Genomic DNA, 26,192 nt, shown 5'->3' on the forward strand with positions numbered 1-26,192 from the left:
CTTTCATGGGGAGAGGGGGCCCAAGTCCTGCCATGCTGCCCCCGCTGTAGGTGCTCACAGAGGAGTTCCGCCTGGATTACTGCCACCTCTGGCAGTCACTGATCTGGACCGACATGAAGAGCGTGAAGAAGTACAGCCAGCGCCTGGGAGCCGGGGACCTCTACCCCTTGTTCACCTGCATGCTGACAGCCCGGTCGTGGGACTCAGTCAACAGGGGCATTGGCCAAACTCCAGTCACCGCCACTGAGGTGGGTGCCCCACCCTGGTCCTGCCCTGTCCCGGATGCAAGGGACAGGGCCAGGGATGGCCTTTGGAGCCCTGCCAACCCAGGGTCTGGGGTTCTATACTGGTGGGCTGTGGGGATGGAGTAGGGGGCAGAATTAGAGATGTACTGGATTAGAAGGGAGGGAGGGAGGGAGAAAGAGTGTGCCTGGATGGATGGCGGGAAAGGGGACGGTGTCCCACTGTGTCCCTCCTGGCCTTATCAACCTGGAATATAAGTAGGTCACGTTAACTGTATAATCCAGGCTCTGTGACTTTCACTACAACCTGCTCTCCTAAGATTTCAGGCTTCCACCAAGTTCTCCCCCAGGACTTCTGGGAATCCCCAGGGACTGTCTGGTAAATACGTCTGGCACCACCCACTGTCTCCTGCTGGGCACCATCTCCCATCGTGGGGTTGCTCTAGGGCACCCTCCTGGGCAGGGGGCTTCACTCCTCATGCCGTACCCAAGGGCTGCTTGTCCCTTCATTCCTATGGAGTTTTTAGTGAAACAGCTCTTTTGGTCTCTGTTTGTAGCTCATTCCTCCATTGGATCTGGAGTCTGGGCTGAGACCGATCCTAGGAACACCTTCTCCCTGTACTTGTACTCACCTCTGCCCCTCCAGTAGGGACTTACCAGGTAGCTCATTCTTCCTGGCTCAGGGCGAGCTCCCTCCCAGGCTTCTTAATCCCTCATGGAATTGCCTTCTGTCTTCCCAGTCTGTCAGTTTGCAGACCTTTGCAGACTCGCCCGTGTCCATGTGGGGAGGGGCTGATGCTCACCGTAAGGGACAGGGTCCTGCTTGCGCAGTAGAAAGACCTGGGCTCTGGTTCCAGCACCTGCTTCTGGTGGCCTGACCTTGGATGGTTCTAGTCACCTCTCTGAGCCTCAGAGTCCCCCCCTTGCGAGCTGCCTTGTGGTGGGGGCTGTAGGAATGGCTGGGTCCAGAGTCCCCAGCGATGTCACCAAACCACCAACCACCTCTTGCCATCTCTTGGCTCTGCTTTCCTCCAAGTTGACATCATTCCCCAGCAAACATGGTGGCAAAGATGACCACCAGTTTTACCCCAGGCTTACACAGCTTTCAGCTCCTCATCTCAGGAGAAGAAAAACAATCTCCTTCGTTTGTTGAATAGGGATGATAATTTCTGCTTTATTGATAATGCATGTAAAATGCCTCCTCATAGTTTCTGAAATTTGTTCATTGAATAAACATTTGTTTTTGCTGGACCCTGGACTGGGTGCCTGTGGATCCAGTGACGAGCAGACAGACAGGACTTCCATGTAATTTGCACTTGTAGAGGAAGACAGACAGTAAACAAGTGAATAAACAGGTAAATGGAATAATTGCAGGTTAGAGGTGCTGGGGGGGCGGGAAATAAGCAGGGTGCCGTGATGATGGGTGATGGGGGGATGCTGTAGAGGAGGTCTCTCTGGGGAGTTGACATGTAAGCTGAGGCCCGAAGGACAAGAAAGGCACCAGCCACAGGAAGGGCTTGGAGAAAGCACTGCAGGCAGAGGGCACGTGATGCATTAAGGGGGCAGGGTTGGGTGGTCTGGAGTGTGTGGGGAGGATGGTGGACTGAGAAGCGTTTGGAGGGCTGAGCTGGGAGAGCATCACACAGGGAGAATTTCAGATTCATTCTCAGGACAAAGCAGAGCCTTTGACGGGTTTTGAACAGGAGAAGGATGTGCTCAGACTCGCTATGTTAAGTATTTCTCTGGAGCGGGGCAGATGAGCAGTGGGGCAGGACTCCAGGTGGAAAGATCATGGGGCTCAGACTACGCTAATGGAGGTGGAGAGAAGCAGATGGAGCCGAGGTGTATTTTGGACGTAAGAGTGAGAGGCCTTTCTGTCGGCTTGGACGTGAGGGGAGGAAAAGGGGAGAGTCAGAGTTGCATCGCAGCTTTTTGAGGTGAGTTATGGGGTGGAGGGGGCACCACTTCCTGACATAGGAAGACTTGGGGAAGGACATGTTTGGGGTGGGAGGGTCAGTAATGCTTCTCGTGAGCATTCAGATAGAGGTGTCGTGGGCAGTTAAGCCTGGTGCTCAGAGATCCAGCCTTGAGATATATAAGTTTGGGAGTCCTCAGCGTATAGATGGTGTTAAAGCCACAGGGACAGACAAGATTGCGTGGCACACAGTAGGTTCTCAGTGAATGATATCTGGTTTTATTAACTAAGTTAGAGTTTTATTTTTGCAGTCGGGTAGACATCCAGCAGGTTCCAAGCTTGAAGGCTGTGCTGTTCTGAGAAGGAGCCCCTCGGGGTAGCCTGGGTGGACACAGGGGCTTCCGTTTGGGCTGAGGGGGGTTCTGGTGAGCGGAGCCTTGATCTGGCCTTAGCCCCCGCAAGCAGGGCCACCTGCAGCTGTGCGGGAGGTGGCGGGGAGGCAGACAGCCTCTTGGTGTCTGGCTCGTGTTGAGATGTTCCAGTCTGATAGCTCCTGCCTGGGGGACATTTCAGGTTTCACAGCGGCTCAGTTGTCAGCGGTGCACGCGTGTTGCTGAAAGAGCCGAGAGTTCTGCTGCTGCTGCAGAAAGCGGCTGGGCGGGGTGAAGCGCTTGGCAGCATTGCTGGGCCCCTTGGGGTGACTTTGACGGGCCCCACGCGCCTCCCCGTACCTTATCCCTGATGACCCTCTGGGTTCTGCTGGGAAGTGGGCACAGACGGTGTTAACATGCCCAGTTTTTTGGGGAGGACACTGGGTCACACAGTCCTCTGTGAGATGACAGGCAGTGTAGTGGTGAGGGTGCGGGCTTGGGAGCTGCACGGCCTGGGTTTGACTTCTGACTCACCTCTTACTAGCTGTGGACCTTGGGGAGGTAACTTAACTTCTCAGTGCCTCAGTTTCCTCCTCTCCCATGGGGGTACACGCTCGCCTACCGGGGTTGCCGTGCGATGAGATGAGTTAACACGTGCAGGCACTGTCGCAGTGCCCGGCTTACTTAGTGATGCTCCGTACGTGTGGACCGTTGTCGTCCTTGTCACCATCACTGTTTCTCTGGAGACTGAGAAGGGATCAGAGCCTCACTCTATACTCAGGACTCTGGCTAGAGGCAGTTTATCTGCCCAGAACCATGCAGAGCTCAGGGACGGGGAAGGCTGGGAAGCCAGACCCCAAACTTACCCACCAGGATGGGGCAAGGGGCTAACCCTGAATCCTGCTCTGGGGACAGGAGGACCTCGGGCCATGGGCGGTTTGACGCTGGCTCCAGCCTGGAGGATAAGCGGTGGCCAGGCGGGCAGGTCTGGTGGGGCGCGGGGCCAGGCGGGGTATGGGCCAGGACTTTGGATTTGGGTTTGGGGTCAGCAGCTCAGACCTCTCACCTGCACCAGCCTGGGCTTGGCTGGAGGGATGGGGGGACACGACTCAGAAGCACCAGATTCCAAGACTCCCTCCAGGCCTGGCCTGAAATTGGTGGCCAGCAAAGAAGCCTTAGAAAATCACACAAGGGTGGACCCCGGGCTGAGAGGCTGGACTCATCAAATGGTTGGTGGGGAGGTAGACTTCCTGCCCCAGTCAGTGTGGGCTTGGGGGCTTGGGGGCGGGGTATGGGTGACCTCGGCTGCCGGGAGCTAGGGTGGCAGAGGCGGCAGAAATGCGGCCTGGCTCCTGGCTCCTGGCTCCTGTACTGCGTCCGGTGCTTGGCTAGAAGTTGGGTGACATGTCCCATCCAGGTTTGTCCGGCTACAAAGCCCCTGGGGCTGGGCTTCCCTCTGGGGAGGATTCCCAGGGCTGCTGAGGCAGCTGTGCTAGACGCTCCCTCCCGGAGCTTCCTTGCAGCCCCTCAGGTCACAGGCTGCCCGGACCACCCGCCACCCGGGACCCCACTTCCCATGCCAGCCGTCTGTTTGTCTTCCTGTCTCTGCTTCAGGACTCAGAGATCCGCAACAATGCGGCCAACTACCTCCCCCAGATCAGCCACCTCCTCAACCTCGTGCCGCGTCAGATGCTGCTCATCTTCAAGACCAACGACCTGCTGCGGGGCATCGAGGTCGCCCTGGGCACCCGCGCCAGCGCCAGCTCCTTCCTCAACATGTCACGTTGCTGCATCAAGGCCCTGGCCGCGTGAGTGTGGGCTCTGGCCGCTCCTCCCCTCTAGCTCCCCGACCAGCCCCAGGGGTCTGCACACCTCCAGTTTTTCCCACCAGTCCCCCGGGCCGTGCCTGAGCTCCCCAATCTCCAGCTCTCCCTGCAGGAAGTTAGGGGCAGAAAACAGCTCCAGTGACCTGGCTGATGCCTCGGGGCTGTGTTTTAAGATGGTCCAGAGAGCCGCCTCTACTTGTTAAAATTGTGGATTCTAGGACCTCACCCTCCCGGGCAAGCTTTCCAGGTGATTCTTACCCTTAGTAAAGTTTACAGTGTTTTCGGAAAATCTCAGTCCCATTCAAGCGTCCCCCGGACTTGGGATCGGGATGCCCGGGTTCGCATCCCATCTCTAGCTGGTCCCGGGACTGTGTCCCCAGTGTTGGGCAGGCAGTGAGGCCAGTGTTCTTTTCCCTGCAGGTGTGGCTGTGACTCAGGAGAGTGTCACCAGCAGGCCATCTCGGAATCTCAGGTCTTTTTAGATGTCTCGGCACCCTTGAGGTGTTGACGAGGAAGGGAAGCGTGCTTCCTCAGGGGGGTAGTGACAGAGGAAAGAGGGTTCTAGGCTGTCCTACCTGACAGTAGCAAATACACAGGAAGGCCTAGCTCTGGCTGAATGTTCTCACCTGAGAGGGCAGGCCTGGACTGTGGTCAGCTCCGAGCCCGTCCATTCTCGGCAGTGAATGGGTCGTTCTGGTAAATGGGTGAAGGGAGTGTTGACCACATACATCATGCACCCACTATCAAATACTGAGTTAGATTACAGGAAAATAGACTGTATACAGAAAGGGCCGAACATGATTTATTCTTCCTGTGAGGTTCAGGAAACAAAGTCTCGGGAGTTCCCGGGCGGTCCAGTGGTTAGGACTGGATGCTTTCACTGCCGGGGCCCAGGTTCAATCCCTTGTCGGGGAACTAAGATCCCGCAAGCCACATGGCACAGCCAAAAGAAAAAGGAAACAAGTCTTGAATAGGTGGTCATCATAAACACCAGTTTTCATCATGTCCTTTTGTTGGTGCAGAAGAGATCGAGCTGGGCTGAATCCACAGTGGCCCCAGCCTCCCAGGACTACCTTGATTAGGTTTCCAAGTGATTCTTACCCTCAGAAAGTTTGGGAAAGCTTTTACATTAGGGTTTGAGGGATTCTGATTTGATAAATATTAACTATACTTTTGGAAAAAGGGAAACATTGGAACGTGCTACCCACTGGGTCCACTAGACCTTTGATGCGCTGTGAAACAACTGCTTTTGCTGACCCCGCTTACCTGGAAAATGCCTTTGGAATAGCTGAGTTCCTCTGGTCCCTGAGTGGGCCGTGGTCTGATCCGTAACCAGGAGTTGTCCACTGGGGCAGGGGGCTGGTGAGTTGGCAAAGCCACCATCTTCCATTTTTCTGATGATACTGAGTATTTCTTACCTCTTTATATCCTGTTCTCTCCTTCCTTCCTGCCCCTCCTGCAGGCACAAGAAGAAGAATACCCGTTCATTCTTCAGAAGGACCCAGATCTCTTTCAGTGAGGCCTTCAACTTATGGCAGATCAACCTTCATGAACTCGTTCTGCGTGTGAAGGGGCTGAGGCTGGCCAGCTGGGTCTTGGCCCTGCTGTGCTGGCTGTTGCCTGCTCCACACTGAGTGGACTTGCTGTTCCCTTCCCGGTGTGACCTTGTGGTGGCCAGGGGGTCTTTTCACTCCTCGCTCTTCCATCATGTCTCTACCCACTTGCCCCGTTTCTGCCAGCTGGTGGCCTGGAGCCCCAGGGTCGCTGTCCGTGGCACCGTTACGCTCCACCTCTGAAATTCCTCTCCTTTGGAGCCCTTGTCGTGGGACCCCCCAAGCTGCGCCGTGTGATAGGTTTCTTTCTCTCTGTATCCAGGGAGAAGGCACGGCAGTCTGCTTTCCCGCTCCCCGTGTGGGCCATTGGGTTGGATGCCCCCCACTTCCGTTAACCCTTCCTGTTATCAGGATGGACCATGAATCCCACTGAGGGCACATTTAACTTGTAGGAAGTTTGATTTTGCTGGAGGGGAGCATGGTCTCTGAACTGGAGAGCAGTCTCCTCTCCTTGGTTGCCCTGTCACTCCCCAGAGGTGCTGACCTTAGCCAGGTGGCTTGGCACCCGAGCCAGGGTCTGTTGCAGCTGTGAGTTCACTGCTGTCATGGTGACCCCTTTGGTGTTTTATGTACTGTGTTTCAATAAAAACCCCTTCAGGGTTGCAGAGCAGAGCTTGGTCAGTGGATTTTTATTCTAGGTTGGGAGTGAATCCACTTTGGCCACTAGGTAGGAGTGGATCTGGATGCCGTGTGCCGTGTGCCATTGTGATCTGCTTGGCTTCTTGTCCCTGAAATCCTTCCACCCTTCCACTGTGCCGCAGTTTTCTGATTCTTGTATGTTTCTCTCACTTTCTAAGACTGAGACCTTGGTTGGAGTTGTTAGGAAGCCCAAGGCCAGGAACTCAGAGGCTCAGCTGAAACCTCTGACTTTGGTTCCCCCGGCTTCTCACCTCATTCCCTGAGACCTGGCACCTGCCTTGTTCTACCAATTGGCTTCTGACTTAGCCCTTGGATTCATCATTTGATACCCCCAGTCCTGGAGACTGTAGTCTAAAGTTCGGTCACCGTGGCTGGGCTTTCACTCTGAAACCTCTTTGTCACCTGTCTGGACTCTACTTCTACCTTATTGCCTGTTGCCAACCTGCCCCTCCCCCCACTCGATCATCTGGTCCTGTTTTGGGGACACCCGCAAACTCCTGCTCTAACTCCTGTGTCTGTGTGGTCTCCAGATCCCTAAGACCCCAGATATGGCAGGTCCTAGCTCTCACTGAGCACCCAGGCTCACAGAGAGTAATTGTGTTTGAATCTCTCCGATCTTACTTCACTGCATTCATGAGGGCAGAAAAAAATCTAAATTTAAGTCTCATTTTCTGTTCTCTTTATTCATAATACAACAAGCAGATTTTTCACTGACCAGAGATGATTCGCAATCCCTTTATTTCCTGAAAGAATTAATTGTTCCTAGTGACCAGTTGGATGCACCCAGAGACCTGAGAGAATAATTTGCAAGATCTGTTACGAGTCATGAGGATGCACGCTGCATATTACATTTTATGGTGTCTTTTATAGCCACTGAAGTAAATATAAATGTCCTTTTTGTTCAAGGTAATGGTTACTTGCTTTTCACTTTTGGTTTAATGGTTGGCTTCCTGCTGCCTTGGGATCTAAAACATCAGCATGCTGCCAGAACAGTTATCCAGAGAGAGCTGAGAGGCTGGGAGAGTTTGGGGTACAGAGCAGTTTGAGAATAAGGGGGGTCAGTGTTTACTGAGTGCCTTCCATGTGTGAGAGAACATGCTAGGTTCTTTGTAAATAAGTTACATCATTGGTTTGTCTCATCAGCTCTATGAGGGCGAGGGGTCGTTAGCCTCATCTCACAGAGATGGGAACTGAGGCTCAGAGAAGTTTAGTAATTTGCTTAAAGTCACACAGCTGCTGAATGAGGGTCCATGCTTTGCTTTTTATTCCACAGTGCTGGAGATATGGATTACGCCTGCTCCGTGAGCTGTCATATGTGCCTGAATTGTGACTCTAACACCCTGACTTCAGAGAAAGTTGGGTTTTCAGTGGAAGTGGGGGAGTGGATGGGTAAAGGAGACAAAAAGTTCTGGAAGTGCAGACTGAGTCCTGCATGTTCCTTGGGCCTAAGACAGGATGGACCTGGACCACTGTGATACTGCAGTGCAATTCTGATGCTGATCACCTGGAGTTAGTACAGACTCTGTTCCCTTAAGGGCATAGTTCCCATAAGACTGCCCTCACTTCAGACACAAGTTGCAAGTTTGGGGGTCCCTAGACCATCTACACTTTTGGCCAACTGACTACAAATTTGGGGGTTCCCACAACCCCCTCAGATTTGGTAATTTGCTGAATAACTCACAGAACTCAGGAAAGCACTACACTTGTGACCAGGCAAATGAAGAGACACATAGGGTGAGGTCTGGGAGGATCCTGAATGCAGAGCTTCTGGGTTCTTGCTGTGAAAGGAACCTCTTGGCACAGAAATGTGTTCGCTGAGCTTCAGTGTCCAGAGTTTTTATCAGGGTTTCATTATATAAGCACAATTGATTGAATCATTGACCACATGATTGAACACAATCTCCAGTCCCCCTTCCCTCCCTGGAGAAGGTGGGGCTGCTCTCAACCCCATCCTTAGTCATTTAGCATAAGCTCAGGTGTGATCCAGGGGGCACACCATGAATAACAAAGATACTCCCATCACTAAGAAAGTCCAAGGATTGAGAGGTCGTCTCCCAGGAGCAGACAAAGCAACGAAGACCAGGCAGATTCTTCACTATACAACAAGCACTCTGGTGTCTCCTCATCCTGGGTACTTGGCCTGAGGTGCGTCTTTATCGACTGACCACTGGTCTATGCCTTCTGCTTCGCCAGGTGGAGCCGTCTCTGGTGGATCCATCTCAAGATCTCTGTTCTGCAGTTCAGAGAGTGTGCACGTGAGTTTATACGTGGGACCTTTGCCCTGCTCCCTTCTCTGTCCTGTGGAACTTCCATACATTGATTTGGGTTTGTTGCTTCCAGTAAAATCCTGCGGCTTTCTTCTCCCAGCAGTTACAATGTGTCAGGAAGTCAGCACCAGCTTACTTTGAAGAGCGCCTTCTCTTTTAACCCTTGGATCCTTACTCAATTTAGGTGTTGGCTTCTTTGATTTGGGCAACATGGCTATAGTTCCCCTTCCCTCTTCTCATCCACCGGAGGAGAATTCCAACTCAATGGCCCATTTGGCTTCTCAAATATGTACCCAGCTCATAGGAAGTGCGGATGTCCTGGTTTGTAGTAAGTGCTCAATAAACACGCAAATATTTAGACTCTCAGAATGCGTCACTCTTTTCAAGGGAGTTGAAACCTGTGTATTTAAAAAGAAGCTGCACATGCCAGTCTCCCTCTGCTAGGAACACTGCCTTGTCTGATTGTCAGGTTAATTTCCGCAGTGTTCCAAGCCCACTCCCGGGATCAGGGATGGTCACTCTCAGCATGATGGGCTGCTAGGTGCCCCCGTCCTCCACCACTTCACGGCTGTAGGGACTTCTAATGACATCTCAGAAAATGAGTGTGGCTCCAAGCGGCACAAATCCTCAGGGGCAGTGCTTTGGAGGTTTGGAATTACCCTCAGTGTAAGCAAGTGTGAGAAGGGTGGGATGGGGCCTTGCCGAGGGGCACTTGGGGCTTCAGCAGTCTCAGGGTGTGGCCAGGCGGAGCTAGGGTCTGAGCTGGGAACTGGTGACTGGGCAAGATCTGAATAGACAGGATGAACAGGGTCGCAGAGAGTCCCTGGCAGCCTGGCCTGCTGGGGGTGATGTTTGCTGGGCTAGATCGGGGGTGAGAGGCCTTGAATGCCCGGTGACCTGGTGCCGCTGCTGTTTGTAACTGGCCAAGGGGGACTGGGGAGGCCCCGTCTCCTAAGCCTTAAGTCTGCAAATATTTTGGTAAAAACCCATTTGTTCAGAAAGGCTCTGCTCTCACCTCCTTTCCTTCCTCCCTCCCTCCCTCCTTCCCTCCTGTGGAGTAAAGCTTATTACAAAGCTGCTCTCTCCTTTTCTAAAGGAAGGATGAGGGGCCCTCAGCAGAGTAAATTTTAAGCCTTGGGCTGTGATGTCCATGTTCCTACGGCCGGTGCCTCCTGGCCCGGTTTACTTGACTTCTCTGGAGACTGCCTCAGCCCCCGTCATCGGGTAGCTCCTCTTCTAGCCAGGTCACCGTGCCCCTGGCCAGCACTGCCAGGGACAGAAAGCACTCTTTCTGCCCAGTTCTGCCTTTGGCTTAATAATAGCAAAGAGCCTCTGGTGTTTCTTCCTGTTTTTCTCTTTCTCGTGTGTAAAGGGAAGTCCAGGCTGGTGAAGGGGTGAAGTGATGGGTACCAGTAGCCCCCTGACCCCTGACATTTCAGCTCCCATTTCCTCATCCCTTCTTCCTGAGCAGTGCTTTCCAAACTTCCCTGTATACATAAGTAACCTAGGCTCGTGTTAAAACACAGGCTCTGCCTCAGTGGGTCTGCGTGGGGCCTGAGGTTCAGCATTTCTAACCAGCTCCCAGGGGTTCTGGCGCTGCTTGTCTGAGGATGATGCTTTGAGCTGCAAGGTTCTGATCGGTGGTTCTGAAGGTGCGGTCCCGGGGCAGGCGGCATCAGCATAAGCCAGGAGCTTGTGAGAAATGCAGATCTGCTGAAGCAGAAACTCGGGGGGTGGGACCCACCAGTCTGTTTTAACAAGCCCTCCCGGGAATTCTGATGTACACACTCACGGTTGAAATCTCTGGTCTGTAGTTCTCAACTCTACCTGCACATCGGGATCACCGGGAGAGCTCTGAATGCCCAAGATTCTGATTAACTTGGTTTGAATGAGGGCCAGGCATTTAAAACAATTTTTTAAAACTTTTTATTTTGAAGTAACTTTAGATGTACAGTAGGTTGTAAAGATAGTACCCAGAGGGTACCCACATAGCGTTCACCTAGCTCTCCCTAATGTTAACACCTTACATAACCAGGGTACCTTTATTAACGCTAAGAATTAACGTTAGTACAATACCATCAACTAAACTATTCCAGTTTCATCAATTTCCCCGTGAATGTCCTCGCTTCGTCCCAGCATCCAGTCTAGGACGAAATTTACATTCATTTGTCACGTCTCCTTAGTCCCTGCTCTGGGACAGCTCCTCAGACGTCCCTTGTTTTTCATGACCTTGACACTTTGGAAGGGTCAGGTATTTGTAGATCGTCTTTCAAGTTTGGTTTGTCTGATGTTTTCTTGTGATGAGAATGGGATTATGGGTTTGAGGCAGAATACCACAAAGGAGGAACACCCCTCATCATGCTGCACCCCGGGAAACATCATATGGACGGGGGGGGGGGATGTACTGATTTTGTTCTTTAAAGCTCCCCAGCCAGGGTTGGGGCCCAGTGTTAGGCTCATGCACCTTCCAGGTATCTTCTGGAGAAGGAAGAAATGCAGCTTGTGTACTTCTCCACAGGTGGGCGTTAGGCAGAGCCTCTTTGAGGTTAAGGGAGGCCTGGCTATTTCCAAATTAAAAGGCTCCCAGGAAACTAAAAAATGCAGCTATACCAACACAAGGTAATACACAAGGCTGTGTAATTTTAATGTTTACATTTACCACACGTTAACTCTTTAAGCAAACACACAAATGTAGTGACAAATGGATGTAACATCAGAAGCGTGAGCACCAAACCCCTCCCACCAAAAGATAGGCCTGGCACTAGCAATTTTGTTTTCCAGGTGTGTTTGCAGTCCTAGACGTGGAAATCACTAGTGGGAGGTTGGCAGGGAGCCCTCTGGCCAGTCACCCCTGACTGGTGGGCCTGGTGTCCTCTGCATCAGCCTGGCCTGGCAGCCACCTCCCGGTGCCCAGAGGGGAAGTCAGAGCCTCAGCTGGGCTGGTGGCCGACTGTTTCTAGCCCACGACTGACTGCCCAAGCCATGAATGACAGAAGTGCTTTGTGATCCTTCCTCTAGGTGAGTAATAACAGAGAGGGAAGGCTGGAGGATAGTGTGCCAGCAGCAGGACTTTCCTCCCTCCAAGGGGATACTGGGTGGGACATGAAGTCCTTCCAGGTTGATGAACTGGGGACAGAGGTCAGGGGCTCTGGGTATTCCTTGCCCTCTTGGAGTTTCCAGGGCTGTGTGTAGGTGGGGGTCTTCTTCCCTGGCCCCTGGGTGCTTGCTCCTTTTTGTGCCAAATGTAAGCATGTGCACATCAGAGTATCTACAAACATCTGTTGACAGCGGCTGCTACCATCATGGAGGTGATGCCCTCCGGCCCAAGGGCCTGGGCTCTACAGTTGGCCTGAGTTCAAATCCTGTTGCCCTCAGTGTTCTGTGTGATCTTGGGCAAGCAACACAACTTCTCTGGGCTTCAATTCCTAGATTTGAATAGTGGGAATAATAGTACCTACCTCACAGGGTCATTGGGAGGACGAAGTTAGATAATATATGCAATGTACTTGCAGAAATGCTTAGAGAAGAGAAACCAAAGCAAGTGCTCAATAAATGTCACTTATTTTTATGATTAGCCCCCATGGGGCATGTGACAACCCTATGAAGTCTAGGGACCACTATTATCCTCTGTGTACAGGTGAGTAAACTGAGGCACAGAGGCTTAGGTTGCTTGCTAGAGGCACACAAGCAGTGAATGGTGGAGCCAGGCTTTGAGCCAAGGTAGTCTGCAGCCAGAGCTTCGGCTCTCAACTCCTGACTTTCCATTTTCCTCTGCTGGAGTGGACTGCTTCCACTGAGCCTGCTAGAGATTGGACCCGTCCTGCCTTCCTGCAGCCTCCTCAGTCTGGAGCTAGTGGGTTCCTGCAGTGGTGGGCTTCTGTGCTTCCTGCAGTGAGTGCAGCTGGGCAGTGGCACCCTAGGAGTAGTCATTTCTCTGCAGAGGGTGGGCCTGTATGGCCCAGGGCTCACCCAGCCAGCAAGGCCTCACATCAAGCCTCTTGGGCAGCTCTGGATGCTGGAATGCATCCCCTTCTAGGGAAATCCTTATAAGGGAAGTTGACATTGGCAGAGATTCAATTTTGCCCCATGGTAAGTAAGAATGTAGAGGAGGTTCTGCCTTTTTCACTTCTTCCTCTCCCTCCTGCCTCCCCTCAGGTATGCAGGGAAAAGTGATGACTGACACGGGATTTAGGAGAGAAACCAGGAACATTCAGGATGTTATAATGAGCTGATGAGAAGTGAGTTCTGACTTGTAACAGCTTATGTCCATAATAATCAGATGGCACAATGTGTCCAGAGTAGGCTCTGATCTTTTTCCTACCTTTGTCCTGGACCATATTCTCTGGACAGGGGCCAGTGTCGCCTACACTGAGCCGGGCAGCTGGAGGTCAGGCCCATCAACCTAATTCTGCTATCACTGGGCAGGTTGTTCTGGTTTCTGAGCCTCTGCTTTCCCTGCTGTGAAATGGAGTGGTTGCCCATAGGTTGCCTTTCTTGGAGGACTGTGTGAATGTGAACAGATAGTGCCAGTGGAAAGCGACAGGGAAAGCAAACACTCAGAAACTCCAGGTACACAGCGTGCAAGTGAACAGTTTATCTACCCAGCATCCCCTGCAGCTTTAACAGAACTCCCTTCTCTGTAGCGACACCCATTTCTGCGAGTATGCTATCCAGTGTCTCCCACACGCCGTGGGGGTAGACAGATGGCCATCTCTCTGGCCACAGACATTGGTTCCAGTAGGGGCTCATGACTCCAAGGGCATTCCTGTGACTTTCAGCGAAGACTATGGAGGATGACTATCTTTCCATTGGTTACTAAGTTCCAGTGGCTATCTTGCCTGCCTCTCTTTTGAACTCCTAGATCCAGCCATTCCTGCAGGCCAGATCCACCTTGGTTTTTCATTTACATGAGCCAATAAATCTGCCTCTCCCTTTTTTTGTGTGTTACTTTAAATTGGGTATTTGCGTTTTAACCAAAAGTGCCCTTATCATTGCAGCTATTATCTTTAAGGGCCCTGGACCCACGTTTGGAAGATGTGGAGAGCCCAGAAGAAGTCTGGAGGAGAATAATAGACATGTCGACAGGGATAGAAAATAAAGAGACGACTATAGACTGGACACTCTCCAGAGAGCTGAGCAAGAGAAAACAGAGTTAAATTACAGTAAGGTCTTATTGTTACTGCTGTTGTTGGGAAAATGAGAGTGAAGGCTGCTGATTGGTTACCTTATATGTTATTTTCTGGTCAAAACCAACACAAAGGCCATGCCATTCTGGCTGGATACCAGTTGTATGGACACACTTTCTATAACAGTCACGGCTATTTTCTGATGATCCATAGGGTATTTAGAAACTGGCTTTTTGGCTGAAATAGGCTTAATTTCTCTTATTGATTCTGCTAGTTGCTCTCCACCCAGGTTGCCACCAGAGAGCTGGCAGGAGCTCTTTCTTTAATCACAGTATTGGTTCGAAAGAGACATCCTGGGAGCATTTAAGATAAAGACAGCCTCACGTAGGTGCTCCGCATTGGCCTGAGAGCTGAGCTGGCCAGTTCACAGAGCCCATGTTTAACCAAGGATGAGTTTGGGAACTGGACTGTGTGTGTGGAAGCTTCTCTTTCTTCTGCTTTTCCTACTTCACACGTCCGGTTGAGTGAGGTGAGAGCTCATGTGAGGGTTGTCGCCTCTTTCTGCCTGTCTGGGTTGTGAGATTCCTAAACAGGCTGATCTTGATGTTTTATAGACGTCAGGCTCACCCCATCTCCATGGTCTTGCTCTGGGTGTTCACTCTGCCTCTCTCTGCTTTTCCTTATATCCAAGCCCTCTGCTTTCTATATTCATGACAGCTCTCAAGTCCTGCCTTCTATAGGGAACTTCCCAAGATCACTGCCCTTGTTGAGCTCCTCCTCCTCCTCCTCCCAGTTCTCTTGATACGTCTCTCTACCCCCACCATCCACACTCAACTATCTACCTGCCCTGTGCAGTCCTTGGAGGGCAAGGGCCACTTCTTTGTCTCTTGCATGCTCTTTGACACCAGGACAGTGGAGGCCATAGTAAGCCTTTCATTGGTCATCACGTGGCCATTTACACATGCCTCGATTCATGTATGTCACATGCATTCCTTCAGTGCCCTTTTATTGGGGAGGGGAGTGGAGAGACAAGATGAATCAGACATGACGCCTGCCTTTAAGGAACTGGGGTATCTTTCACAAGAGCAGCTGCCTTTGGGTAAGGAGAGAGCCTCCTGCTGGTGGGGGCAGTGGTGAGCCAGGAGGTCTGTGGTCTGGGAGGAGAGAAAAGGGTTTAAACAACTCTTGGGGACCAGTGATGCCAGTCAGCAGCTCTACCTGGAAGCAAGATTTGATGAGACCTTCTCTATCTCTCTTCGGGGCCAGTATTTCGCCAAATTTCATTTTTACCAAGGGACCTGCATTCACTGTCTTAGTGGTTGGTGCCACCAGCAGTCACCCAGGTGCAAAAGCCAGGAGTCAGCCTTTGAAGTGAGGGTCTTGACTTTCATAGGAATGCCCCATAAACTATATCACCTTGTATGTCCTGTATCCTTTCCTCTCCCACTCTACCACCAGCATCCTGGTTCAGATCTGATCCCCTCATCGGTCTCCTAGCCTCCCAACATGTCCCACCAAACTGGCTCTTGTTCAATTCACCTAAAGCCAACTTGCCTACAGTCATATGGCCAAAAACCTGTTTGCCCAAGGATCGATTCTCCCAAAGACCAGTTTACCTCAAATTAAGTATTCTTGGATGTTTTCAGATCCATTTAACCTTCCTATTATTTCTTGCCTTTTTTTTTTACTTTAAAGATTTTTAAAACCAATTCCTGCAAGAGTATTTGACTTAATTTTGTATTTCTAATAAGTATTTATTAAACAGGCAGCTCTTTGAATGATTATTTTGTATTCCTATGGACATCTTTTTCTAGATTACCTATTTTCATTAACTTTAAAGATAGCCAATATTTAGCCATTTTTTCTAAAGATACTTTCCTTAAAATATGGCTGTCCTAGCAAAAAAAAAAATATTCAAGGCATTAATTATAATCAATTGCTATGCACTGTGTCATCTTTTTTTTTTTTAACATCTTTATTGGAGTATAACTGCCTTACAGTGTTGTCTTAGTTTCTGCTGTATAACAAAGTGAATCAGCTATATATATACATATATCCCCATATCCCCTCCCTCTTGTGTCTCCCTCCCACCCTCCTTATCCCACCCCTCTAGGTGGTCGCAAAGCACTGAGCTGGTCTCCCTGTGCCATGCAGCTGCTTCCCACTAGCTATCTGTTTTACATTTGGTAGTGTATATATGTCAATGCTACTCTCTTACTTTGTCCCAGCTTACTCTTCCCCCTCCCTGTGTCCTCATGTCCATTCTCTATGTCTGTGTCTTTATTCCTGTCCTGCCTGTAGGTTCATGAGAACCTGTTTTTGGTTTTGTTTTTTTTTTAGATTCCATATGTATGTGTTAGCATACAGTATTTGTTTTTCTCTTTCTGACTTACTTCACTCTGTATGACAGACTCTGGGTCCATCCACCTCACTACAAATAACTCAATTTCGTTTCTTTTTATAGCTGGGTAGTATTCCACTGTATATATGTGCCACATCTTCTTTATCATTCATCTGTCGATGGACACTTAGGTTGCTTCCATGTCCTGGCTATTGTAAATAGTGCTGCAGTGAACATTGTGGTACATGTCTCTTTTTGAATTATGGTTTTCTCAGGGTATATTGCACTGTGTCATCTTGATCCCTTAACTAAGGGTACATCAATTTCAGATGGAAAATGGTGGGTATTAATGCTGAGTTTTGTGTGGTGCATACTATTTTATGAATTAGAGACCTTGGAAAAGGATGATTCTTACATGCAATATGACAGGTTTGCTACATCTCCCCACTGCCAATGACTGATGCATAGTGTATGCTCAACTCACAGGTCCTGAGTGAATGAGTGAGATTCTGAGATGAGAGTCTAGTACTGCCATTTGTAGCAAAGCAATTTGTCTCATGACTCAACTGTGTCAACCATCAGGAAGGAGACATTTGCCTCAAGTTTTAAACAGAGAAGCCAGTAGTATAAAATAGACTGTCATTGGCAAAGCTTTTGACCTAGGAAAATAGATTGGATTTGTCTAGGGTTCTAAGACAGACATAACAAACACCTGGCCCCTACCATGGCCAATGCAAACTCCACAAGTTGATCATTGTATCCTCTCATGTTGAACTGGGATATGGCTCCAGAATCCTTCTTAACACAGCACACACGTCAACTGCTCCTGATTGAGCAGTGTTGGCATGTAATGCCTAAGTGCTGTTTTGGGCCTCAAAGTAGGATCCTTTCTTTACCTGGGAGAGTTTCAGAGCTCTCATAAATGAAGACAGGAGGACGATCAAGTTAGCTTTCTGGTGGTGGGGAGGAGACATCTTGGGCTCATTTGGGCAGATTAATTGAAAGGCATTGAGATGTCATTCCCTAGCTAAGAGGACTTTATTCGACACTGTATGGCTGTGTTTTCCTTTGTAGGGACTTTGGTCTTCTGGGGGTGTGGGGAGCAATAACGAATCTGTGCATGGGAACCAAAGGAGTTCCGGCCAAAAGCCTGATCTCCTCCCACAGGGTTCAGCTTGGAAGCTGCAGTGTGGAGCTAGGAGGGATCCTGGAATGGGAGTCCGGAGACCGGTGGGTGCTGACCAGCTGGTCACTTAGGGCAAATCTTCTCCTCCCTAATCCTCTGATTTCTTACCTGCAAATTAAGGAGACTGGGCTAAATGAGTGGTTCTCCATGGGGGTGCTACTATCCCCAGGCACTTTCTGGAACTGTGTGAGGACATTTTGGTTATCATAATGACCAGGGGATTGCTACTGGCACCGATCGGGTTGGGTCAGGGACGCTAGACATCTTCTTATGGGCAGGGCAGCTTTACCCAACGAAGAATTGTCCTTTGACCAGTGTGGTGTCCAGGGTATTCATGTGGTAAAAATCCCGACTGAACTGAATCTACAGCCTAACTCTGTTTTACATATAAAGGCAAACCCTTTTTTTTTTTTCATGGTATTAATACCTGTTGAATTTTCCAGGAATGCAATTACCATGAGCGTTGAGGGGTGATTTGTTTCTTTAGGAATTATTGGTCACTCTTCTGGGAAAGCACATAACCAATGACAATGCAGAGCCTGCATTTGAATGGCCAGTGTACCTGCATCAGTCTGACTTTCAAAAATTATGCAAGTAGATTAATTTTATATATACATAGATAGATTATAGTTTCTATGGATTTTATTTCAGGATGGTCAGGGGCATTGCAAAATATTTGTTGTAAAAAGGGTGCATTAGGTCTGACTGGGCTAAAAAGCACTGGTCTAGAGATCCCCAAAGAGCCTTTTTAGCTCTGACATCCTCTGAGTGTGAGTAGAGAGGAGACTCACTTGGCATGAATAATGGAAAACATGCAGCAGTAGCAATGGATCAAGGCAAGGATTGATGTCCCCTAATTGAGCAGGGTCTGTGGCTGAGAGTGCCCACTGCCACAGAACCCTGGTACTGGGGTGAAGTCTTTGATTTTGGACTCTGTGTCCAGATGGATTCAGGATCAGAATGTCCTAGTTACATACACAGCCACATGCATCTTTGACTGTCGGCAGGTGTCTGACTCCATGGGCAACTATCGTACGTGGAAACTTACCTCCCCTCCTTCTCTCTCTAATCCTTCCTCATGCCCCATTCTCATGATGTAATTTTAGTAGAAGTAAACTTGAACAGCCCAAATTATATAATTAATTACATTCAGCTTCAATTACAATCACTAATTGATCCAAGCCTGCTAGCACAACACTTTCATTATTTGGCACACAATTATTGAGTGCCTACTTTGTGCTGGGAATAAAGTAGGAAATGGTCAATTTTTCCTGAGGAGAGGGGTTAGAGGGGGGTTAGGGTTGTCAAGACAGGCCTGCTACGACAAGGGGTAGTGGCCAAGGCTTTGCTGGGAAGTGGCAGGTGCGTACAACCCACTGGCCTTCTAGTTCAGTTGTGAATGTTCACAGGCTAAAAATCTCACAACGGCCATGCTGGGATCAGGCAGGCTGGTTTTGGCATGGGATGTCACACGTTGTGCTCTAGGTCTCTTTGGTTTTCTTTTGACTGTTGAATAATAATTAGTTGCATCACCTCACTGGTCTCCCCACTCCTAACCCTTTCTCTGTAATCAAAGAGCCTTGCTACCAAACCTGAATCCGTATTCTTGATAAATGCAAACTCTGATTCAGCAGGTCTGGGTGGGGCCTGAGGTCCTTGCATTTCCAACAAGCCCCCAGGTGACGCTGATGCCTGCCAGTCTAGGGACCACACCTGAGTCGCAAGGTGCCAGGATCACCGATTACCCTCCTTTCAGGTGCTGACATTCCTTGAGGGAGAAGCCAAAGCAAAGTTATGACACCTAACTGCAGTCAGGGGTCTCCCAGAGCGGGACAGTTACTCTCCAATTGCACTGGGGTTACTTCCTCCTTGTCCGCTGTGTTTCTTTATGGGGCATGTGTTCTTATTTCTCCTGGTAGTGGCTGTATTAAGTAGCTCACTAGGTGAGTTCAGAGGTGGTGACAAAGGTGACACGTCCCAGAGGTTGTTAGGCATCTGTGAAGTGATTAATTCACCGAATACTTCGTGTCCACCTTGGAGGAGCTGGGTCCTATAGAAAAAGGAGAGACAGAGGTAAAAAGAAAGATATCCCTTGGGGGTGGGAAAGGCAGGCAAGCAACAAACACATGGTCTTACAATGTGATCAGTACCCCATGTGGAGCACCTGTGTGGCGCTCTGTTCCAGGGGACGCTAAGGACCAGCTGTGCCTGGCGTCAGGACGATTGTACGTCCACTTTACAGGGATGCGAGCAGCCTGGTCCACTTGGGAACCTGAGTCGGAGGGTCATCTGGGAACCAGCTGGTCAAATGGAAAGCCTCCACTCCCAGAGTCCTTTACCTCAAGTCTCCTTCCACTCGCCTCTGCATTTCTCCTTGTCCTCCACCCTCCTCCTCAGTTTCCAGTAACACCCCGTTGCTGGGCATCAGAAAGGGAAAGGGGTGTTGGCCATTGGCTGTCTCTCAAAGAGGAAGAGCTGTAATCATGTCTGTTGTCGTTGCAGCAGGTCTGATGATGTCTCATCAGCTGAGAATCCCCGAGCTGTGGGACCACCTTCTCCTCCTGGCTCAGCCTCCGCCTGCTTCTCCCTGCCTCGGCTCCCCAAGCAGTGCTCCACAGCCATGCTCTACCTCTCTCACAAAGGAGGCGGGGATCAGGAAGGCCACGGGTCTCTGCAATTCAGCCTGAAGCCCATTCATCCAGGAGGGAGAGGTTTCATCATAGTCATTTTCTCCCCCGTTTCTGAGTTCTGAGGGTTTCCATGGGGCCAAAGCATCCACAGGGGCAATGTGCCCCTGATGCTGTCTGACCACGCAGGCATTCCGCTGGGCTGGACCAGTCCTCGGCTACTGCTTACCCTTCCTGGAGACATTTACCTTGTGAACCTCTAACACCATGTTTGCCAGAATGACCCTCATTCCTCTCTTCTCCACCCTCTCAGGGCAACTTCGTCATGACTTCTGGGCACAGCAGTCACCAGACGGACCACTGTCCTGAGCCACACTGGGGCACAGGGAAGCGCTGAGACCGTAAAAGTAGAGACACTAGGTGACCATTCTCCAGTCCAGAGGCAGCTCTACCTAGGAAATGCTCACACGTGTGCTCTGACCACACACCCCTCTGGACTCCTGAGACCTAAAATAGGAGTAAGGTAGAGGATGTAGGGCTCCTTCTCTGGGACCCAGTGATGCCTCAGCTTTCATCAGGTTCCTCTATCTCCCCTCTTACCACCTCTGGGGAAAAAATTTTTTTTGTCATTGGGGTCGGATTGGGGGACGTGTTGGAGGGTGTGGGGGGAGGAGGGAATCTTGCTCTTCATCCTAATGTTTTCTCCCAGATCCTTTGCTTAAGTTTTGAGCCTATTCCATCCCCTAAAGAAAAATCCAAATAGCTAGCTTTTTGAATCAAAAGCTAGTAAAGGCCCCCCCCCTGCCATTTTGCAGTCTTATCTCTTCCCAGCCAGTAAAAGGGAGAAGGCTTGTTGTTGCTTGATGGTGGGGATGCGGAAAAGGGCAGGAACAGCAAATGGGGAGGGGAGGGTCCCAGCACTGAAGAGTGCAAAAATCTTAATCTGTCACAATATACCGAGTCTTCCATTTGGTAAAGGATGCATAATGAGATACTTCTGATCTTTCAGTTCTCTTTTGAATTGCAGGACCAGCCCACTGCCAAAGGACGCCTCTCCCTTCCTTTGGCCCTGTTTCTCCCCCAGAATACATGCCTGCAGGTTTCCCTGAGCTCACTGGAGCTCTGGTGTGAAGCAGGAATGTGAAAGTTCACTCAGTGGGAATTTTTTATTTTTTTTATTTTTAAAAATGTATTTTTGGCTGTGTTGGGTCTTTGTTGCTGCACGCGGGCTTTCTCTAGTTGCGGCAAGTGGGGCTACTCTTCCTTGCAGTGCGCGGGCTTCTCATTGCGGTGGCTTCTCTTGTTGAGGAGCACGGCTCTAGGCGCGTGGGCTTCAGTAGTTGCAGCACGTGGGCTCAGTAGTTGTGGCTCGCAGGCTCAGTAGTTGTGACGCACGGGCTTAGTTGCTCCGCGGCATGTGGATCTTCCCGGACCAGGGCTTGAACCGTGTCCCCTGCATTGGCAGGTGGATTCTTAACCACTGCGCCACTAGGGAAGTCCCTTCTTTTTTGACTTACAGTGATTTTTGAAGTTTAGGCATTCTCTGTCTTCCAGCCATGCTGAGGTGTGGTTTTTGTGTAGCTTTAATTTTTCTTCTTGTTCTCTATTGTTTCTGGAGCAAATCTGGGGAGACAGACATGGGTAGCCACCATTGTCTCAGTAAAATGGAAGGGAGAGGCATCCTCTGGAAGGTGGGTGGCGAAGGGGATAAGAAGCAAAAAGAACCATTTAAGATCCCACAGGATAGTAGGTGATCAACAAAAGTTTGTTTGCATGGAGTTTGCCAGACAGAGCTGGGTTAACTCTGGCTTTGCTTTCTACCAGCTGTGTGGGTCCTTGGACAAGTCATTTACCTTTCTATTCTTCCGTATCTTCCTCTATAATACAAAATAATAAAGATACCAACTTCCTACCTCTTAGCGTTATGAGGATTGAATGGGAAGAGGCTTGGGGCATACTAGGCCCTTAATAACATTAGCTATTATTATCATTACTACTACTACTACTATTATTATTATTCATTCACTATCTCAAAGAAACTCATCCTTGACAAACATAAGCTCTGATAACAGTGGTTTAAGAAGACATGTTTCAACATTAAACATTTTCCCTTTAATTCTCTTAGGAAGCAGCAGTGACAAGTTTCCAGCTTTGGTTTCTGATCCTGATTAAGTTCCTGGTCCATTGCCTTGCATATAGTAAGTATGTACTCGGTAAATACTTGTTGAATGAATGATACTACATATTTTCAACTATAACAAAAATAATGGGGCCATGTTTTTTTGTTTTTGTTTTTTTTGGGGGTTTTTATTGTTTGTTTTTTATTTATTTATTATTTTTGACAGGCTCATTAGTTGTGGCGCATGGGCCACGGCATGTGGGATCTTCCCGGACCAGGGCCCGAACCCGTGTTCCCTGCATTAGCAGGCGGATTCTTAACCACTGTGCCACCAGGGAAGTCCCTGGGGCCATGTTTTAAATCATTTCTCTCTCTCTTCCTCACACACACACACACACACACACACTCAGGAACACCCCGTTTTAAAACAGAGTTCAACAAGGCTTTAAGCAGACATAGAATATATATTAGTTTTCTGTTGCTGTGTAACAATATCACAGACTTAGTCACTTCCAACAGCACACATTTCTCTCACACTTTTGTAGGTCAGGAGTCCCACATCTTAGCTGGGTCCTCTGCCCAGGGTCTCACAAGGTTATGATCAAGGCTGAACACAGAGTCAGCCTGGTTGTGTTCTTTTCTGAGGCTTGAGACCCTCTTTCAAGTTCAGTGAGGTTGTTGGCAGAATTCAGGTCCTTGTGGTTGTAGCATGGAGGCCCTCAGCTCTCAAAGGCTGCCCCTTTCCACAGGCAGTTCACAACATGGTTTTGCTTCTTCAAGGCCAGCAGGAGAGTGTGTCTCTAACCTCAGGAAGGACCTAGTCCCTCTTTTAAGGGCTCACCTGATTAAGCCAGGCCCACCCAGGATAAGCTCCATTTTGGTTATCTCCAACTCAAGGATGCTGCAAAATCCTTCCACCTTTGCCAAGTAACATGACCAAATCACGGAGTGGCATCCCATCATATTCAGTCTCACCCACATTTAAAGGGAGGGGATTATACAAGATGTATAGGGTTGTGTGTGGGAGTTGAGGGGGGTGGGAGTCTCAGGGGCCCTCTTAGAATTCAGTCTATCACAGAACATCTCTTTCAGCTCGGTAGATATCATAACAAGTAGAAACTCCAAACTGGGTTTCTACATTCGAGTTGATATAAACTAAAAGAAGTTGGGGACCTTACTGAGGGCAGTCCCTGACTAAAGCACCGTAAAGTCAATGACCATGGTAGTTTCTGTATGCCAGGTGCTCTTCAGTACTTTAACATCCTTTATTCTAATTCTCACAACTACTGCATTTTACAGAGGGGGCTGGGATATGAACCGGTGTGTTTTGACTCTGGGGCCTGCTCTAACTCCTGTCCTAAATTGAATTTAGAAAAATATGCAGTGACAAACAAATGCATGATAAGTGATTTAAAATGACGATAGTGATGGCAAGTTTTATGCATGTGCTGCATGTTCTCTCTCTTTCTGTCTCCGGCTCCTCTCTCTCCCTTCCCTCCCTTCTGCTCTCTGACATTAAATGCTTGGTTACTCAAGGCCACAGTTACAGGATGTTTAAGTAAACAATCCCCCCCTCCCCACTCTTTTTTTTTTTTTTTTTTTTCAAGACAAGAAAATGGAACAGAACATTAGGGAAGGAGGCTTCTCGGCGTCTCAGAGTGGCTGACTGGCCTGTGCAGAGGCTGTGCGGCCACCCGGCCCGGCCCCCTCCCGCTGTCATGGCCGGGGGGACCCTCTGCGCTGCTGTAACCACGAGCGGCTCCTCCCTGGGCGCCAGGACGTCCCTGCCCCGTGCGTGTCTGGAATAGGCACTTAGATCAACGCTGACTCTGGAGCCCGTCCCTGGGTCCTGCAGAAGGGGCCAGGAGGTCAGCCAGACGGGGCTTGTCACTGTCTCCCTCCCCTTCCTATGCCACCATCTCCCCACAAACCAAAGCTCAGCTTTTGGTCTCGCACAGCCTCTCGTGACCCCACCCGAATTGGCTTTCCTGCCTCCTGCTTTGCGGAGTGTAACTGTAGCATTGGTGCCTGCTCACCAGGGGTCGCAAAGTCCTGGCTCGCTTACCCCAGCTGAGTGGGTACCATTTCTGAGTCCAGGGGCCAAGGGAATTTACACACATACACCTGGTGTTTGTATATTTATCTAATAGGAATCTTTTTTTTTTTTTTTTTTTTTGCTTCTGTCAAGAAATAACTAGCTCTCCTATATATATATATTTTTTCTAAACACACGTGGCTGTGTCTTTTATTTATTTCTTCCGAGTATATAGAAGAAATAGGCAACACTTTTCCACTCAGAAAGTCATTCCACAAGGTTTGGATAGGGCTAAACACCCTCCCCCCCTCTCCCCGCTCCCATAAGCTCAAGAGTGGGAACAACTCAGGCCTCGCCAATCAGATCATTTCATTATTCTGGCCACAGCCATTGGATAAGGGGTGGTTTCATGGGTGGTGCTGGACCAATCAGAGTGCTCCCTGAGACTTTCCTATTCCTAATTTCTGGGAGGAGAGCTCTTCTTTCTGAGGCTAAGCTGGACTCTGGGTGCTGGCAGCTGTTCTTACCCTAGAAAAGCTCTAGAGAAAGTTTGTATGAGAAATGGAAATACAGGCAGAACCCTAGTGATACTGATTGAGCTCCTGGATCCCTCTATGCCAGAAGCCTTCATACTGCTTCACTTTGGGGTTATATATACACACCAACCCCACACACACACCTTTTTTTTTTTTTTCTTTCTTAAGTTGGGATCATCTGGGATTCTGTCACGTTTAACTGGAGAGTCCTTATACAAGAACCAACGTTCCGGAAATTTCTACCATGTGCCAGGCACTATGCTATGCATTTAAAATACATTATCTGTTTTAATCTTCTGTTTAAGGGCCTTGCATGGTAGGCATGATTACCTCAGTCTTACAAACTGGAAAAGGGAGTCTCAGAATAGGTAAGTAAATTTCTCATGAGCATACAGCAAGTGGCAGAGCAGAAATCTGTGTTTTTTGTCCTGAACTTCTATACTACTTACCATCTTTGCTGTTTATTGGCATTTGGGCTCATATCACTTACAGCATTATTTCATTTCTCCATGGCCTTACATCTGACTAAACCATTGTGATTGTAAGATCCTTGATGACAGGCATTGTGATCTGTTTGCTGGCTCCGCTGTCATCACCACTACACAGGCCCATAGCACCCAGCATCAGGTGAGGCATATCATAAATCTTGAACAAACCCTTGCTGAACTCATGACCTGCCCATGGCACTTCACAAAAGGCTTGTCATAACCCGAATCATGGGAGACGAGACATGGGGCAGAGTGTGCAGTCACATCTTAAACATGCTTTTTGCAATCACTACAACCAGTTCTCCCCAGGAGCTGACCCTGATGAGTCTCCATCTTTCATTCATTCAATATCCATCCATTCTTACATTTGACAAATATTTTCTGAACATTTATCATATACCAAACATGTTGTAAGACTCAGGATACTAAGTGAATAAGACATGGCTCCTGCCCTCAAGGATCTTATTTGTAATTGCCTTTTAATAACCCTGCAGCAAATTTTCCAAACCATTGGCAAGTTGCTGTTAGAATTGTTGACCAGCTCTCTGGATTGTTCATCACTGGGGCTCAAGCATTGTCCAGGAGGGGAACATCAGCCCCCATATTGGTCTTTGTCAACCAGCTTAGCCCCACTTCCACCAACAAGGCTGCCACAATGTACAACTCCAGGGGGCACTATTCACATAAACTAATGACATTCTCGGAAGTTGAGCAATGCACAGCCTGTACAGCTATACATTAGCAGCCTTGATAACTCAAACAGGACCCATTAATGATAGCCCTTCCCATTTAAAGTGACATTTGTGAAGCACTTTACAGTTTATAAGGAATTTCACCTCCATTATGTCAGTTGAACCGAGA

At 49.3% G+C, this 26,192-nt stretch overlaps 1 protein-coding gene and 1 long non-coding RNA gene across 9 annotated transcripts in view; both read left to right on the forward strand.

Annotated features, from left to right (window-relative positions):
- The window catches only part of ADCK1 (aarF domain containing kinase 1), a 108,146-nt gene extending 100,594 nt beyond the window's left edge, over positions 1-7,552 (forward strand). Inside the window, exons 8-11 of one of the 8 annotated variants that reach the window (XM_036844885.1) lie at positions 51-248; positions 1,565-1,597; positions 4,143-4,336; positions 5,817-7,552. In XM_036844885.1, the coding sequence (XP_036700780.1) occupies positions 51-248; positions 1,565-1,597; positions 4,143-4,336; positions 5,817-5,988 (597 nt within the window). In that variant the 3' untranslated portion in view covers positions 5,989-7,552. Of the gene's footprint in view, positions 1-50; positions 249-799; positions 1,497-1,564; positions 1,598-4,142; positions 4,337-5,816 lie in introns of those variants that run through there. The other 7 variants (XM_036844887.1, XM_036844886.1, XM_036844880.1 and 4 more) reach the window with 7 other exon arrangements.
- Positions 7,553-13,885: 6,333 nt separating this feature from the next.
- Positions 13,886-24,250, forward strand: LOC118890507. The gene is made up of 3 exons (XR_005018755.1): positions 13,886-14,035; positions 22,279-22,351; positions 23,880-24,250. It is a non-coding gene; the product is annotated as an uncharacterized LOC118890507 (long non-coding RNA).
- Positions 24,251-26,192: the final 1,942 nt, after the last annotated feature.

The sequence above is a fragment of the Balaenoptera musculus genome, chromosome 2, assembly GCF_009873245.2.
Source record: "Balaenoptera musculus isolate JJ_BM4_2016_0621 chromosome 2, mBalMus1.pri.v3, whole genome shotgun sequence".
NCBI classification, from domain to species: Eukaryota; Metazoa; Chordata; class Mammalia; order Artiodactyla; family Balaenopteridae; genus Balaenoptera; species Balaenoptera musculus.